Raw genomic sequence first — 13,228 nt, 5'->3', positions numbered from 1 at the left:
TACTGTTCCTTCTTGTGCTGTGGGGATGTCTCCTAGTGCCACCTCCAGGGCTTAGGAACTGAGTGTAGCATCCCAGCCAGAAGCTGCTTCCCCTGAGACAAAATTGTCCTGACAGTAAAGAATGGGCTTCTTCTTCCACCATCTTCTCTGCAGTCTTCTAATTTCCCCAACACCTGCTGGATCTGCGCTTGCTCCATTTATATCCTGATAAGATACAGGAGTTGCCACTTATTCAATACTTGGCATTTTTGGTCCAGGTGGTCAGACTGCAGCATCCCAGTGCCCTGACTGCAGTGAAAGATGGGTGAGTCTCACTGCAAGCTGTGGCTGGGTCTGTAAGTTTAAAGGTCTCAGGGTTATAACTCAATGCAGGTCTAAGCAGTAGCAGTTCCCCAGAAGATCTCAGTGTCTTGCCCACAGAAAGCCACAGTGCAGGGGTTGTGGTTTGGGTTGGCAGAAGCTGTGATTTTGTCAGAGCTAACGGTTTGGAATTTGATTTCAGCCAGCAAGAGACAAACCATGGATTTTGTGCCTGAGAATGGCTACCTTGATTTATTGCACAGTGACATCGACCCACTGCAGCTGTGTGCTCTCTTTGATCCTAAGCCATCTGGAGATGGAGAAGGTGACTTCACTACAGGTTAGTAAAACACTAAAAAATGCTTGGTTAGTTTAGTGCTCATGCTGTAAGTTATTGCCATCTCCTCTCAGACACAAAGCCATCTGATGGCACTTTATCTTGGTGACAGGGCTAAATTCAACAGGCACTTGCTGTTATGATATGGTAACTTGGTCTGCATCTGTATATGCAATAGTGACTGCTTCCAGAAACTGTTGTGTTTTTAAACTGTACATATTTACAGCATCCTGCTCAGTCAGTCTAACAAAACATACTGTACTGGAATCATCTCTGTGATTGATTATTTCCCAGGCTGAGCTGTTCTCTTTCAACTTGACTGTTAATAACAGCTGCAGGATTGTTTCTTCACCCCATGGCCTCACTTGCTCAGTGACTGAAAGTAGGATGAATTAGGGATCAAGGACTGACTCTTGTGCTATCAGAGATGTTTCACTTATTTGAATACTTTTGAGCCTTAGCAGTGTCTGAGGTGATGTAGGTAAATCAAACATCATCAGGACACGACACCAGTTATAGGAAGCTTAACATCTCTGCTGGGAGGGTCTTAGCACAGTCCCAGGCATGGGTTTGACCCTGGCCAACTAGAAGCTTCACAGGCAATTTGCAGTACATGGACACAGCATTGTTCTGAACAGGGAATTTCGATGGCACCACCATATCCTGCAGCAGAAGGTTTAATAGTGTTCATGAGTCTGGGCTTTAATGTCACAGAATGGATTTAGGAACTATTTTATTTACTAGAAGAGATGAGGTCTCAGAGTTTATCAAAAGAAAAGTGCTGATTTCCAGGTGACTGTGAATTACTGAGAGTTCAGTTCTGTTCCTCCTTAGCCAACTTACAATGCAGAGCCAAAGCCTTATGCTGAAGCAATGAATCTGCCTGTTCCGCATGTCATGCTATCTGGGTTTTTTGCTCCTTAGTTATGGTATTCATTAAGCAAATGCATATTCTTATTTAGATCTTGAAGTTGATGCCAGCAACTATGAACAGTTAAATAATATGGATTTCATGAGTACGATGGAAAATGGTGAAAATGGAGATGGGTCGTGTCTCTGTTCCAACACCACAGATGCTTATGCTAAAATGGGTATGGAAGTAATTTTGGGTGTTAAATCGTTATTTTACAATCACTTGCTGTAGCTGTTCCTTACAAATTCTATTTTCACTCTGAAGCAGTGGCACATACTCAAATGGTCTGTCCCTCATGCATGGTAGATCTAACCAGAGTACCTAAACCTGTGCATTGTGGGGAAACAGATGAACAGTAGCTTGTGGCTGTTGGGGGAAAATCTCTCTATTAATGTCATCTTCTGCTTAATACTTCCTGTCTCAACTTCTCCTTTCTTGTGATCTTTATTTCCTGAACAACAATTTACAAGAAAAACTTATTTTAACTCTTCAATTTTACTTAAACTGCAGATTTCTGTTAATAAGGGTAAGCTCACAAGAGTTTTACCAAGGAATTTATGATGCCATTGCTGTGTTCCTCTTTTTTTCTTTCCCATGTTGCCAGCTGAATTAGTAGAATATGTGCTCAAGGATCATCAGGAGAAGCAGGTGGAAGACATTTTTGGTAAGATTTATATGACAAAGACTGATTTTCTCCATAATAATGTTCTGGCTAACATGTGCTTCATGCTCACAGTTCAAACACTGGTAAAGTTTTATATATATGTGGTGTCTTCTTTCCACTTGTGAACAGTGTCCAAGGATTTTCTTGAAAAAACAAGGATTTTCTGCATTTTTGAAGGCTTTTCTCAAACATGGTAGATTTGTCTCTGACCAAGTTGCTGATGACATCACTATGGCTGTAACATGTTCACAACTTAACTGTCCAGTGCTGTAAATGCCCCCAAGTAGCATCACATTTACTCTGAGCACAACAGGGATGATATACATGAGTTGCCAGAAGACTTAACATGTTTATAAATGCAGCTCACACACACTTATTTCCATCCAGGATGCACGGAGCTGCCTCAGGGAGCAGGTCAAGTTTTACTTCTCACCCAGATCAATGCAATAATGCTACAATATACATATAATAAATTGTTCCTTCATTAAGTGCTTGACCAGAGACACTTGCTTGGCTTCTGGGACAAAATCATTGCTTAGGTAGAAGCAAAAATGCAGCTGTTTACTATTTCGGAATCTGTATATTAATGTGTGGCTGTTGAGAAATCCATAGAATCAGAAAGATTCACACAATACCTGTACATCCTGTTTTATGTTTGAGCAAAATAATTTGAACTAATTTACCAAAGGTCAGTCCTTCCCTAGAATAATTCTGGCTACAGTAAACTCACATGACTTTTCAAATGATTTATACTGCTCCCTGGTGTGTCTAGAATTTGGGGGATTTTGCACCTAATAACAATATTTATATTGGTTTTAGAAAAAAAAACCCAAGATACAGTATTAATACTTATGTATTTGCCAGTAGAAGAATGGTATGGATAACTTCACAGTTCTTGCAACACAAAGTATAAAATCATTTCAGAACCCTTTACTCTGTCTCCTAAAGGATCTAATCCCTTTTGTACATAAATTGAGTAATTTTACCTGTACTGAGATCACATGTGACATGGCTGTGATGTTTGATCCTTTGCTCATCACTAGAGCATTGAGAAGTATTTATGTTTTATTAGCCACTGAATTTATGGCAGCAGATTAATAGTTTGCAGTTCAGAAGCTAACACATGGTAAGAAAATCTGCATTCAGAGTTCTGTGGGCTTTCTAAATCATATGGATCTGGATACATGTTTTATTGCATGATTTGGTTTTTATCTTTTATTTGGAGCCTATTCCATCTTTGCTGCCTGTTGGTGCGTTTCTCTAGCTTTTACTTCTTTCTGTAATTTGTCTAGGAGAAAAAAGGTTGACATTTGACCATATTTCATATTTTTAGCAGGGAACCTCAATTTGGATGAAATGGCTGCTGAAAACACTGAGAAATTTCCTGACATAAAGAAGCAGAAGTGTCATAAACGAAGTAAGTGAAGAACATTAAGAATTTGGAAGGCTGTAGTGTTTGAATTCTAAACTTTCATGGTTTTAGCACAGCCCCAATGCACTTCTCATGCAGTTCTTCACTCATTCAACCAGATGTGTTTCCTCTGCCCCTGCTCGTGGTGCGTGGGCAGGAACTGAAAACAGCTCTTCCAAGCACAGGATTTACAATTCACAGAATTTGTTGCCCTGTGACATGACATTAAGCATGATCTATTTCTTCACATTTTTATCATCCATGTGACAGTGTTAACTTCTTTTTCATTGTATCTATAGCTTAGCAAGTATTGGCTGAAAAATTCCCTCTTTAATAGCGAGGACAACAGCAAAAATCTTTGAGTGTCACAAAAATCTGCAGCCTAATTAAAACTTCACAGTCAGACTGAAATAATAGTATGAGGCTTTTCACATTCTTGTTTATGCACTGGAGCTGCACAGTTCTGAAAGAGCTGAGTTGAAACTCATAACACCCCCTTCTGTTTAAAGGGTTAAAAGTTTCCATGGGGTAAACTTAAAATTACCAAACTGGTTCAATTTTTGTCACTTATTCTCACCTTTCTTTCTTTCAGCCTTCTTAGGCTCTGCAGAGAATTGGTTTGATGCTTCAGAACCAAAATACAGAAAAATTGGTAAGTAAGAATAGGAGAAGGTTATGGAACATATATTTTCTCGTGTTCCAAAGTGTTTTTCTGGAAATCCTCAGAATATTGTCAGCCTCTCTACCTTCCTTGATCCATTAAAGGTGCTGAGGAAGGAATATATACATAAGACAGTATAAGTACTGGGTACAAAAAATCTAATGGACAAAAAGATTGGCTACTTGACAAAATCAGGAATTTATTTACCCTGTCATGAATGAGTGTCACAGAGTGATCCTGCAAAGGTAAGTGCATCACCTCTTCAGAAGGGTACAGTAAAGAGGATAATGTGTGCTGAAGTTCAGAGTGGCAAGCAAAGGATGAGATTCTTTCAAAGGAATTGGATAAAAGTAAAGCTTGTTTGCCCAACTGTTTTGATAGCTGTAGCAGTACCTGTTCTCATCTGATCATAGCAATGCAACAGTCTCTGGGTAGGAAATTACAGGGGAATTTATCCCACTGATTTAAGCATGAGCTGAAAAACACTTTTTAAAATCTGGTTTTATACCTCCGTAGAAATGAAAGATTCTTTAACAAAATAATACATCAGTTCCTGATAGGCAAAGTGAACACATCCCACCCTAAAAGATTTGCATTGCAGACACAGTGCAATTTATAGTGGCACAAAACCCACTTAGGTCTGTAGCTCTAGATGAAAACATCAGACCACAGAAAGTGATGAAATATAGACTTACTTTTTGCTGCTAGACAGGAGAGGGAAGGAAAAAGCAAAAAAACTCTGAGAATAAGGATGTGGCACACCCAAGGAAACTAGCAGAATAATTCAAATTAACAAGTGTGTCTTACTTGATTTGTAAGAAACTTTCCATAAGCAGATGAAATTGTTCAATGCAAGAGTCTCTCTCCCCATTTGTCCCATTCTTGGAAGAAAAAAGAGTGCTGTGGGGAAGATGCATCTTTTAAAATTCAGGTGTTTGTGACTGTTCTTTGGGAAACCTCTTAGACTTGTCCTCACAAGCACTGTAGTGTCTCAGTAGAGAGTCAAGGTCCTCAGTTTACTGCACTTGGATCTCTCTGCTCTTATGCAATATTGAGATAACAAAGTGTGTTTGGGAAATTATCACAGCTAATGTCAGACCTTGCTATGTCTAATCTGTCAGCTGTCTATGTGTAAGATCATTTACGTATAGATACATCTGGAGATGTCTAGAAATAAGACAGGCCAGGAATGATGAAGAAAAAGAAAATTTAAAGGGTGAACTACTCAGAAGAAAAACAGATCCACTACAGAATTTAAAAAACACATTCTAGGCTTTGAGAGCTGGGTATATTCCAGAAGGCTATCGTGAATTGTTCTTACTGACTGGTGATTTATGATATCTGTTGACATCTCTTCTCTGGTCCCTTTAACTTCCAGCAATGAGATAACTTTCTCCTTTCATTTTGCTTTTTTATTTTGAAGTGGAAGTGCCTGCAGTGGCTGCAGAGAATGGCAGTTTCTTAGCTCTGCCTTTCAACAGCCTGCCAGTGAGCTGCACCTCACTGACTAACCAGCACTTGTCCTTTTCTGTTCCTGCTGCCTATGGGTTGGAAAGTTTCCTAATTCCTGGTACGTACACACAGCTACAGGTGTGCACCTGTACAGAGGTTCATTTATACAAGGGGAAACTCTCTTCTAAATCTTGACCCTGAACAATGGCAGGAAAACCAAGTATGGCAGCTGTCTCAATCAAACACTTAAACGTGTGGCACTCACTGAAAGAATGAAAACATTCAAGGGAATTAAAGGGCATTGCTGCCAATGAAATGGAAGGAATCCTTCTTTTAATTGATGAAGTGCAGGTTATAAGAGAACAGTTATTTACTCTATGCTAATCTAAGTAATTCTCTACTTGTTTTAAGAATAGAAGTCACAGAACTTCCATTAATAAACTCTGATTTAGTTCCAATTACTTTTTCACTCGGAGGTTTGTAAAGGATTGAGGGATAATTACATTTGCAGTAGTAGAGCAAAATCTAGGTTGTAATTGAGCTCATAAAAGCTGAGTAGCAATGGGCTGTGCAGCCACCTGGCCTTGGTCATGCTGTGTAGCAGAGGGTGCTCACAGTACACTGTGAAAAGCTAGTGACCAGGACACAGTTCAACACCTTTCACTGTTAAATCTATGCTGGAAAGGAACCAAAACAGTGTATAAGTTGGAAGTCTTGAAGTATGTGATGCTAGCTAAAGCAGCATAAAGCATCAGAGGAAATTCTGTCACACCTACAGAAACTCAGAGCTATGGGTGATTAAATTGCAAGCATTGAATCATCAGAAAAATTACCCAGAGTGGGTTGGGAGGGGGGATGCTGGCTGGCTGCTAGTACAACCTGCATGATGTTCACTTAGGTGGGATGTAGTGCAAAGGATGGTAAAATAATTGCACATACTATTTTCATGTCTTCTCTCTTCTGGATCACTGTCTATATGTTGATAGACTTTGCCTTAAGCACTTTTCCTTGTATTAATAGAATTTCTTTTTAGACTGTTGAAAACCAGTGGTCACTAAAAGCTGGGTAATCTCTTGTATTTCACTTTTAAGAGTGTTTTTTCTAATGGGTTCTATGGACCTCTTGTGATCCTAAGAATTCTCCACAATAAATATTTGCCTAGAAGCTGTATAAAGAATAAGTAACTTTTAGAAAGCTTTTTTTCTCTTAGAAACCTTTAGAAACCAGGAGTTTTAAAAACAGAATAGTAATTATTCTGCACTCATTTCAGGATCTTCAGAACCTTGGACTGCAGGGCTTCTACCTGTCAGTGTGAAAGGGAGCCAGGACAATCCAGGCTTTGCAGATCCTCCTCAGCAGTTACTTAACTTTGTTCTTGAAAATGGCATATCTGATTTTATAATATATCCAGGTAAGAGCAATAGCCGTTTGTCCACATAAATAGGCATAAAGTACTGAAAAATCAATGCTGCTAGCAAAGTACTAAGTTCAGTTACTGATAGCTGTGATATGCTAAAAGCTATTATCTGTTTCTTACCAGTGTTTACTTCTTCCATGGAAACTTTCATATCCCCAGATTTTCCAGTTAATTCATTTGGTAAGTAGAAAATTGATTTTTATATGTGTACAGCACTTTTAACGGATAGAGGGGCCATATTTCTTCTACTCAAAGCCAATTCTCCTCTCCAGGCTCTACTCATATTGATCTTATTGAGGAAACTAAAAATTGATGGCATTACCTTTTCTGTATTGATCATTGTCTGCTTAATCTAATCCAAAATAAAGTGCAGATAAGGGGTTGTAGAGCTACAGGTTCAACTGTATTTTAGCAGCCTCTGTGTTTGCTGTGAGGCTCCAGTTTCTGGAGTAAGTCTTGTCTGGTTAAGACAATGCTCAGTGCTGGAAGCCAGACTGCACCCAGCTCACATGGAAGCCTCAAAACCCAAACTGTGAGGACTTATTTAACTGAACAATACAGAAGCCTAATGTACAGAAAGGCTTATAAAGAAGTCAGAGCCTTGGTCAGGATATAACAGTCCGACCTACGGCATCAAACTTTCCTGAGACACTTTTTCCAGCCCTCGGAGCGGGGTTGGAAGCCGGAGTTTGATGTCCGTGTTCAGCTGCTGGTCCCTGCAGCTGCAGCAGCCCAGTGCAGGGGTTCTGTTGCCCTCTGGTGGCTTCCACCACCGCAAAAGCATAAAGTGCGGAATAAGAGGCAAACATCTCTAGGTTTGGGGCAGTCTTTGTAAATTATATGTACTGCCTATGTGAATACACAATGCTGATAATTCCAACTGATTTACAGCAGCACAACATATGCATGTTACAAGCCTCAGAATTCCAAATGCAGCAGAAAAATTAGCACAGAACATTCCAAGCCAGTGTCTTTTCCTTTTTGAAAAATTATTCACTCCTGACTGATTTGACCGGTTTCTCATCTAAATGTCTCATTACAGCTTTTTGGGTTTTCCATTCTGTTTTCTAATTTAATAAAATGAATAGTAAACCAAAACCAGACAGTTGCCTGAAAACGACCCTTCTTTATGTAATATTTTAGATTGATTTTTCTTCTACAGGGAGGAGAGCTATCTTTGTATCAAATGTATTCTTTCACTGAAGTAAGGACTTGCTTATTAGAAGTCTGTGGTGCTTCCCTGCTAGAAACAACTCTGAACTCAAACCATTCCAAAGGCATGCAGAGTAGGAATTAATTTTCAGATCTCTGAAACTCTAAGATTTGTATTTTTTTAAACCACATTCTACATCAAGATGATGATATAGTATGAAATGCATTTGTTCAAACTTAGGGAGATTAACCTGTTTTGACTTGGGGGATTTTTTGCAGATCTCTGCTGCATGTAGTTCCAAGACTAAGAGGTTGGGTTTGTTACAGTCTCTATCAATTTAAATTCTGTCTTGCATTTGCAAAGCTTTGCCTACCAAGAGTTTTGCAAAAACTGATAGTCTGTCATTACCAGCCTGTAGAAAATATGGTCTCTCTGAAAAACTCCCAATTTCATTGTGTAAAGCAGACACTGCTCATCTGACCCATGTGCAAAAGTTTGAAAGCAAACAGGCAAAATGAAAGAAAATAGGACAGCAACAGGACTTTGCCAGCAAAAGTAATGGGTAAATTCTGTTACCAATAGTCACTTCACTGTGACTTTCATCCTCAGTGCTTGGTTACAAGGTGTAGAATAACCAAAGGAAGCAATTGCTTTTGAAGACATAGAGAAGCACTGTGTGTGAATGTGAATTTATTCAAAACACTGACATTTAAAAGAACTCTGGATGTCACCTTGCAATGATAGATCTGCTTCATGCCACCGTCAGCTTGTTTGGTGCCACACTGTCTGCAACTGCTCATCAGCTGAATCCTACCTGTGTGAGGACTTCTTCCCTTTTCCTTGTAAAGTAAACCAAATATCTCTTCCTCTGGATATATGTTGCAATGAACTTAAAAATTTGCATCAGTCGTATTGTTAAAATTAGTAAGACTAACTCAATTACTATCTTGGTGTCTTCTTCAAGTATATGGTTTTGTTCCTCCAGATGTAGAAAGGTTTGAAGAAGTTCAAGATTCCATAATTCCTCCTGAAGACGATTTCAAAACACGAGGTGAGTTTAGAACTCTTGAACTTAAACCTTCCAGTATTTCTTGGAAAGAGACTCTGTGCCTCTTTTCATACAGAAAAGCTACTTGTTGTAGGAATCATCATTCCACAATTTGTGGAGCTCTTCTGAGGGTCTGGGCACAATTCCTGTTTTCATGATGTTAGACTTGACTACCTTTATATATCTAGATAGTTTTAGATAGTTGTAGTACCTATTTAGCAGGTCAGTGTGCTTAGCTTGTTTTATTATCTGTGTAGATAGCTCCAAAATTATTCAGCTCATAGTTTTAAAAGTGTTTGTTGTGCCTGCACTTCTAACCTGCGGCTGCATAGGATAAATTCAGACCTATGGGCTTCAGGGAGATGGATGTATTTTCACCATATTACCATAGTACTTAAAGAACTATGAAATGATGTTGTAATTTATGGACTGGTGTCTTCAGTTTGTGTGTGCTTTTCTATTTCTCTAGAGCTGGTGGAAACTTTCTGCACTTCACTTAAGGATTATTTCCGAGACATGTGCAAGTTTGTGACCCTGGAGCGTGAGGTAGCGCTGGATCACCTGTTTATTGATGGGACACTTGTTCAAAGCCAAACTGAAACCAGGACTGGGAGGAATAGTGCAAAAACAACAGAAAACCAGCTGGTGACTTGCAGTCTGCACGAGAAGGAAAAGACAGCCATCGACAGAAGCCAAATATTTCAAATCCCAAAACGTAAAGGCTTAGAGACCAAAGTGATTTTGGTGCTGGGAAAAGCAGGAATGGGCAAAAGCATTCTTGTTCAAAAGATCTGCCAGGACTGGTCCAATGGAGAGTTTTCTGAGTTTGAATTTGTGTTTTGGTTTGACTGTGAACAAATAAGCTTGCCTGAGAAGCGATACAGCCTGAAGGAACTGCTTCTTGAATTTTTTGTAAAACCTCAGGAGGGAAGCAAAGAGATATTTGAGTATATATTGCAAAATCCTGCTAAAGTCCTTCTGGTTTTTGATGGTTTTAAAGGATTGCATGACCATGAGAATTCTCCTCGTTGCTCAGCCAGCGAGCCTGACGAAGATCTGTACAGTATAAAGGAGCTGCTTTCAGGACTCATCCAAAGAAAAATACTCAATGGTTGTACCTTATTATTTACAGCAAGACCAAAAGACAAGGTGTACTACTACGTGTCCAAAGTGGATAAGACTATTGAAATAGTAGGATTTTCCCCTGAGCAGAGAGAACTGTACATAACCAAATACTTTGAAGGATTACCCCACTGTGACAGTGCACTGAAATTAGTCAAAGACCATGAGTACTTGTTCAGTCATTGTTACAGCCCTGGTATGTGTAGATTTGTTTGTTTTCTTTGTGATGTGGTACTTGAAATGGGAGAGGAAAGCCTTCCTTCAACTCTTTCTGCAGTCTTCCTGAAATTTTTTCAGCAGAAGATAATACCTGTGCAAACAGATGTTACAACCACACAAAATCAAGAGAATCTTGCTACCCTAGCCCATATAGCCTGGTGTCTTGGAGAAAAGCACCAAAGTGCCATGAAAAGTGATCTTTTTCCTTCTAAAGAAGTTAAAGAGTTTGCTCTGAAATATGGATTTTTCCTGCCATTCGCATTCCCCACACATTCAGATAGTGAAGAAGAGGAATTTGGGAGCACATTCTCTGATTTTGTCATTCAGAACTTCTTGTGTGCACTTCACCTTTCATTAGCAGAAGAGCTCAAGGATAAAAGTGTAATAAAGTACCTGTCTTTTCCATCCAAAAGGAAAAAACCCTATCACTGGTTAGATTTCGTGCCTCGATTTTTGGCTGGATTGTTGTTTCTCCAGGATGACCCTTACTTCTGCTCCCTTTCAAATCAGGATGAAATACAACCAGTGAAGAAGAAGAATAAACTCTTGAAATACATTAGAAGGCTGCAGATTAATGATCTCTGTCCAGAGAGGCTGTTGGAGCTTTTACGCTGTGTTTATGAAACGCAAAGCAGTTACCTCCTGCAGCACGTGGCCCTAAGACTCAAGTCAGACTTGTCTTTTCTGAACATAGTCCTTACCCCACCCGACGTCCATGTACTGCACTCTATTTTAAAAAGGTCAAGAAAGGAGTTTTCCTTGGATTTGAGAAACAGCAGCATTGACATGCAAGGGCTCAAAGACTTGGTGAGCCTAAAGAACGTGGCGTCGTTCAGGTTGGTCACTCTCTGTACGTAGTTCATAGCACTGTCTCTAGATGACATCTTCATGCAATGACAGCTGTCACATCTGTTGGTTTTGTATGTTTTGTCACCTCACAGGGCCTCCCTCAATGACACTGTCAGGCTCTGGAAGTCTTTAGAACAGTCAAAAGACTACGAGCTGCTGAAAGCATCAGCAGAGAAATTTGTTCTTGATCCCTTTAAGGCAAAGACAATGAAGGACATCCGTGACCTCTCCGACCTTGTAGAGATCCAAGAGAAGATGGTGAATTGGTAGGCTCAGTTATGATCAGAAATCCTGTTGTGCTAGCAATTTCAGAAAATGGGGTTTCACTGACAACACAGTTCTCTGAACAACAGTTGCTGGACAACAGAGTTCTCTGCTTCTCCAAAGGAGAAGTAACTCAGGCAGTGCAAGCTCTTGTATCACGTCAGGGTGTTCTTCTACCCTGGTGTGAGGTGGCTGTTGTGGCAGGGAGGAGCAATGACAGCACCACACCGAATATTCTTCAAAACTGCCAATAAAAAGGCCAGCTGTCATTTTTTCTTCAGATTTCTTTTCAATCTTCAAGTGGGCCATCTTTCAATTGCTTTCAGCTGCATAACTTGGGTTGATTCTTTCCCCTGGGCCATAAATGAAAGCCTGTTTTGCACTAGTCACATATGGCCTGAGTCAGTCTTTTAGCCCAGGAGGTGAAAGCTTGGGTCTATAAACCCTGGGTTTCATCCCTGCTCATACTGGGGCTAGGGGACTGGTTGCATTTAAAAGCACACAGAAATAAAGGTTTTGGTTTGTTTTTTAAATGATGACTCCCATTTAAAGATGTGCAGAGTATTTTGATTAAAATATATACAAAATAATTTCATGTCTTACAGAAAATAGTTGATAAAGAAAAATGTATTTTTAAGTTTTATTGGAAAAAGAGCAAATAACTGCACTATGAAAGGCAATTATCAGATTGAAATTACTCAATTGAAGAAAGGTTGGAGCGGAAGTTATTCTGAAGTTTCCTGGTTCCTCAGCTAATGCAGCAATTGTTTATTTCCTGTAAAAATTTACTAACAAATTATTTTAAAGCACTGTTTTTGTTGCTCAAATATTTATCATACCCTGGTTCTACTGTGATTTATTTAGTGAGCAAGATGCATCTGATTCCACCAGCTATGAAATTCCTGCCATCAAAAACCTCAGAAAACTCGAATTTGCGTAAGTGTTGTACCTCTCTGCTGATTGATAGGATTACATTGAAGAAGGAGAAGTCATGGATATTGGCTGCACTCCTTGCACTGATGTATAGTTAGTTTATGGTAAAGCATTAAGAAAACTTATTTTGCTTTTCTTAACTAGATTTATTAAATTATGGCCAAAACTCAGAAAGCATCATTTCTGGCTCCTGCAGTGATACAGATCAAGAAGGTTCTATCAATTTTGTTCAATTTTACTACAAGTTAGCTCCTTACCAACAGGTGTAGATCTTGTGCCATGGGGTATAAAATGTCTTGATCGTGATCCAGCTACCTGGGGAATATTTTTTCCCCCAGAAATGCTCAACTTTTCTATCTAGGTCTCCTGATGTAATTTTCTACCCTGACAGAGCTTGGGCCATGAGAGAATTATGTCAGAGAATGCCTCCCAAATAAATTATTTAGCACCCTTTTCCTAGAAGAAGGAAGGTTGACTTGGAAACA

At 39.4% G+C, this 13,228-nt stretch overlaps 1 protein-coding gene across 2 annotated transcripts in view; it reads left to right on the top strand.

Moving 5' to 3' along the window:
- CIITA (class II major histocompatibility complex transactivator) overlaps positions 1 to 13,228 on the top strand; it is a 34,541-nt gene that overhangs the window by 13,667 nt on the left and 7,646 nt on the right. For both annotated transcript variants that reach the window (XM_027684315.1, XM_027684314.1), the window contains exons 2-13: positions 503 to 640; positions 1,600 to 1,728; positions 2,155 to 2,214; positions 3,548 to 3,631; positions 4,218 to 4,277; positions 5,710 to 5,856; positions 7,009 to 7,149; positions 7,279 to 7,335; positions 9,294 to 9,359; positions 9,826 to 11,533; positions 11,639 to 11,812; positions 12,675 to 12,746. In XM_027684315.1, coding sequence (XP_027540116.1) covers positions 520 to 640; positions 1,600 to 1,728; positions 2,155 to 2,214; positions 3,548 to 3,631; positions 4,218 to 4,277; positions 5,710 to 5,856; positions 7,009 to 7,149; positions 7,279 to 7,335; positions 9,294 to 9,359; positions 9,826 to 11,533; positions 11,639 to 11,812; positions 12,675 to 12,746 — 2,819 coding nt within the window. In that variant the 5' untranslated portion in view covers positions 503 to 519. The remainder of the gene's footprint in view (positions 1 to 502; positions 641 to 1,599; positions 1,729 to 2,154; positions 2,215 to 3,547; positions 3,632 to 4,217; positions 4,278 to 5,709; positions 5,857 to 7,008; positions 7,150 to 7,278; positions 7,336 to 9,293; positions 9,360 to 9,825; positions 11,534 to 11,638; positions 11,813 to 12,674; positions 12,747 to 13,228) is intronic.

Source organism: Neopelma chrysocephalum, unplaced genomic scaffold (genome assembly GCF_003984885.1).
Source record: "Neopelma chrysocephalum unplaced genomic scaffold, ASM398488v2 Primary Assembly neopelma1_65c, whole genome shotgun sequence".
Lineage (NCBI taxonomy): Eukaryota > Metazoa > Chordata > Aves > Passeriformes > Pipridae > Neopelma > Neopelma chrysocephalum.
This window is presented reverse-complemented; position numbering and strand designations above follow the sequence as displayed.